This window comes from Zonotrichia leucophrys, chromosome 2, assembly GCF_028769735.1.
Source record: "Zonotrichia leucophrys gambelii isolate GWCS_2022_RI chromosome 2, RI_Zleu_2.0, whole genome shotgun sequence".
NCBI lineage: Eukaryota > Metazoa > Chordata > Aves > Passeriformes > Passerellidae > Zonotrichia > Zonotrichia leucophrys.
In genome coordinates this window covers 34700222-34704797 of record NC_088171.1, presented here as the reverse complement: position 1 = coordinate 34704797, position 4576 = coordinate 34700222, and the positions used below count along the sequence as shown (strand labels likewise).

The window sequence follows — 4576 nt, the reverse complement described above, 5'->3', positions numbered from 1 at the left end:
TGCTGGCTTTCTGGCGTTGCGACTAAGGCAAGGGATGATTTGGAGAGGGTGAGGAGGGGAAACCTGCGTCCCGGGGACCCGACACTGTTAACTACCTCCAGTAAACCTTGGCTGAAGCCGCGCGGGGTATTTGAGGTTAATATGTAAGTAAGGGAAGGAAGACACTAAGCGCTTCGGAAGTGAACATGAATGCAAGCATGTAATCTATTCACCATGAAAATCAGTAAAGACTTGACCCTGGCACATTCTTCCTCGTAAGGTTTCCAGAAAAACCCTGAAGAGTGAGGTCTTTTTTCTTTTTTTTTTTTTTTGGGCGGGGGGGGGGGGAGGAGGGAAAGCTCAAACCGATCAAAAAAAAAAAAAAAGGACAAAAAATAAAAAAGGGGGAAAAAAGGAGACGTTTTCTTCAGGAGCGTTTTCCTCCTCCTCGTAAGCAGCTTTCCACAAGAAAGCGTGCGTGCATCTCTACTACGGTGCCCTCCTTCTCGGAGCCTGCCAGCGAGCCGCCGAACGCCCCAGCAAGCCCACAAACAAACAGAAAGGTCTCACCTAACCCCGGGGGGAATTGATAAGCCTCTCTGCTGCAGAGCCAGAGGGTGCCAGGGCCCGGGCGGCTAAGCCGGGGCAGTGGCAGGGCGGCAGTGTGTCCCCCCGGGCTCCCCCCCGGCCCAGCTGCGCTCGGCTCGCCCCTGGGCGCTGGCGACGAGCTGTTGCTTTCCCCCGCGACGGCCACAAAGGGAGCGGGGCCCGGGCCCGCCGCTCGTCAATGTCAACGTCGGGCCACGTGACCGCACCTCCCTGCGCCGCCGGGAGAGCTCTCCACGTCAGCCTACGTCTCCCCATCCCTTACTTCACGGATCCGCTTCAAAGGGGCAGCTGCGCTAGAGAATCATGTTAAGCTCAGCTAATGCGGAGAAGCCGAGGTAGCCCTAATGATGGATTTTGATGAGCGTGTTCCTTGTTCCTCTAACATGTATTTGCCAAGTTGTACTTACTACGTCTCGGGTCCTGATTTTTCCAGCCTCCCTTCTTTTTTGCCCCAAACCCCGTCTTCTCGCCCTATGACATACTCCTACTCCTCCAACCTACCCCAGGTCCAACCTGTGAGAGAAGTTACCTTCAGGGAATATGCCATTGATCCCTCCAGTAAATGGCACCCCAGGAACAATCTGCCCCACTGCTACTCCGCAGAGGAGATCATGCACAGAGACTGCCTGCCTGCCACCAACACTGCTAGCATGGGCGAGATGTTCGGCAAAAACACAGCTAACGTCTACCACCCCAGCACCAACGTCTCCTCCAATTTCTATAGCACGGTGGGCAGGAACGGGGTCCTGCCCCAGGCTTTCGACCAATTTTTCGAGACGGCTTATGGCACGGCGGAAAACCTGGCCTCGGCGGACTACCCGGTAGACAAGAGTGGCGAGAAGGCGCCCGCGGCCGCCGGGGCGGCGGCGGCGGCAACTTCAAGTTCGGAGGGCGGCTGCGGCAGGGCGGCGGCGGCGGCGGCGGAGAAGGAGAGGAGGAGGCGGCCGGAGAGCAGCAGCAGCCCCGAGTCATCTTCCGGCAACAATGAGGAGAAATCCGGCAGTTCCAGTACGTATAAAGGCAGCGCCGGAGCGCTTTTAGCAAAGGCAGCTTGAAATCTAGCGCACCGCCGCTGTTAAATTTTTATATGCTGTTTTATAAGCATATAAGGTTTATGAAGGGCCTTTAGATTTCCCCCAACAAAACTTTGTTATAAAAGGCGAGATCACGTGTTTAGTGCTGAAATTGGCCGTGAAATACCCACCGGGCAATGGATGCCTAATTTTTTTTTCCTTTTTCTTCTCCTTTTTTTTTTCTTTTTTCTGCTTTTTTTAAAAAAATAATAATAAAAAAAACAGTTCCGTGGTCAGCTCTTGAAAATATAATAACGTTCGTTCTGTGCCTGTAAATTCGGCAAAAAAGGAGATCCTGACTCCTTTGATATCAATGTAATCCAGTGATTTTATAAAAGCCATGTGTTGCACCAGAAGTCTAGTTAGGAGCTGAATTCAAAGCCCTCGCCGTTTTAACGATTGCGCTAGAATAGCGTTTAACAGATAAAGTAGCCGCCTGAACTGTAGCAATATATTAAAAGAAGCAAATTAACCTAAAGCTGGCCTTTTTGTCTAAAGGAAGCCATTTTACTAAGGCACTGTGGCAATTACGTGTTGCCTTCTGTCCAACAGTTTGTTACTTACAATTGTTATTCAATCTGTCAAAGTCTGATTTTTTTATGTGAGCTTTTTAAAAGGCAAAGCTAGTATACGGCCGGGGGAAAAAAATACCTCGACAATGAACTGTACCAGAAAAGGAAGTTTTTAAAGGGATAGCAGCTACGTTTAATGTAAAGAGCTCCTGAACCTTGAAACCTTTTATATTCTGCTTAATGAACTTTAAAACCGTAATGGCTAATCGAGAGGAGAATACCTCAATGCGGTGGAGAACGTACTTGAAAATAGCCGGCTAGGGGGAGAGGGAGACGCCTCAGCCTTGGGCTCAGGGGTTTTTCCCCTGCTCGGGACGCAGGGACGGGATTAGGCCGGGCAGCGAGGGCGAGGTGCAGGCGGGCAGGGGCTCGGGGTGGGCTGGGCGCGGGCCCCCCCGCCCGCTGCAGGCAGCCAGGTGATGGCTGCTCCCCGGGCAGCTCCGTGCGGGGTGGCGCCCGGCCGAGCAGCCCACAAAGGCTTTCCTCCGGCTCGTGAAATCCGCGAGAGCCCCCCGCCACCGCTCTTTCCTCCAGCTGCCCTCCCCGCGGAGGAAGCGCGGCCGGATCGCGGCTCTCGGCGGGGGTTTCGCCCTGCGCGCTGCCGGGGCCGCGGCGCCGCGGGGGCCGGGCTGTGCCGGCTGCTCCGGGCCGGGCCGCACGCACCCGCCACGGCGGAGGGCTGGCGCCAAGCCCCAGAGCCACCAGCTCCCACCCCGGAGCGGGCAAAACGCGTCTTTTCCACGTTAATGTGCTTTCCCTGGGAGTACCCCCGTCCCTCCTCAGCCCCCGCCGCCGGCCACCGCCGGGTCTCAAATGTTTCTGCCTTTTTTCGCTCCACAGGTGGACAACGTACGCGTAAAAAGAGATGCCCATACACCAAATACCAGATTAGAGAGTTAGAAAGGGAATTCTTCTTCAGTGTCTACATAAACAAAGAGAAACGCCTCCAGCTCTCCCGAATGCTCAATCTGACCGACCGTCAAGTCAAAATATGGTTTCAGAACAGAAGAATGAAAGAAAAAAAAATTAACAGGGACCGATTACAATATTACTCAGCTAATCCACTACTTTAAAACTCATAGCGTTTTTCAGGACGAGATTAAATTCAGATTTCGCCCTTGACAAGGTCAAGCCACGGGGTTACGTGGAGGAAGGAGGTGTGTATCTGACGGGACTAGAAGAATCTAAGGTTTTAGACACACGTAAACCTTCTCTGGAACTGCGATGATGATTTTTTATATATGTATTTACATATCAACTGGAATCGATTTGATTTTGACACACATGGGATCCATTTCTAAACGTGCACGTCACCTCTGAGTGCAAAATCCATACCTCTTACCTTTGCAGGCACTGCGGCTCACCCTGCCACCGCTTTCGGCAGGCACGGGCGGGGACGGTCCCTCTCCATCCCCGGACTCGCCCATCCTCTGCCCTTCCTCGCCCCTGTGCTGCTGTGCAACATCTGTCTGGAGATCGCCAGGTCGGGCTCACCCGACCAGGACCACTACAGAATATAAACTCTGAGAAATAATCTTTTGTTCTTCCTTAGGAAAATGTCTGGGTTAGAGGCAGTGTTCCATTGCTCGTGGGTTTGAAATAAGATTTGAAGGACGGAGACACACACACAGACACACACACACACATACACACACATATGCACACACACACATACAAACAGAACTAAAGAAAGGGGGGGATGTCATGTCCACACCTTCCTGGGGCCAACCGCGAGTAGTTGTAATATGGATGTAGTGATGGTTATAGTAGTGTTTCCTTTGGGGATGTGGGATGGGATGGGGGCGAGGGGAAAAAAGACCCAAATGAAAAAATTAATTATTTACTTTTAAAAATCAGGTATAAATTCGCCATATGTCGTAAAGAAACAATCACTAAAAATAAAATTAGAAAAATTTTATTAGCTCTTGTTTTATTTATGACAACAGACTATGCGTTGCCATCTTTTTGGAGACAAATCATATACAAATACTAAAAATAAATCGGCAAAAGAGTGTGAATTTCAGCGTTTTAAAAGAAACAGCTCCTTAAAGGAAACTAACCTTCTGGCTTCTGGCTCACAAACTTTCTTCAGGAAATACCTGTGGAGAACGACAGTTTAGCAAATACCACACAACACTTAATTGAAACTTGGAGTTGTGCAATGCACTAACATTGGATGATTAAAATAACTCTATTGCATGTTCGTTTAAAGGTGACTAGTGAGGAGTTTAAACAGAAGCCAAACAATGTAAATATGGTAATTTTGTTGTTGTCTACTTTAAATGTCATGAGCTCTACTTTGTCGCCCAGTCGACGTATGCAAAGAATGGAGAATTGTTTGAA

At 50.4% G+C, this 4576-nt stretch overlaps 1 protein-coding gene across 1 annotated transcript; it reads left to right on the top strand.

Moving 5' to 3' along the window:
• Positions 1-932: 932 nt before the first annotated feature.
• HOXA11 (homeobox A11) lies at positions 933-3306 on the top strand. Its single transcript, XM_064703319.1, has 2 exons — positions 933-1596; positions 3074-3306. The coding sequence occupies exons 1-2, from the start codon at positions 933-935 to the stop codon at positions 3304-3306; spliced, it is 897 nt and encodes a 298-aa protein (XP_064559389.1).
• The last annotated feature ends 1270 nt before the right edge of the window (positions 3307-4576 follow it).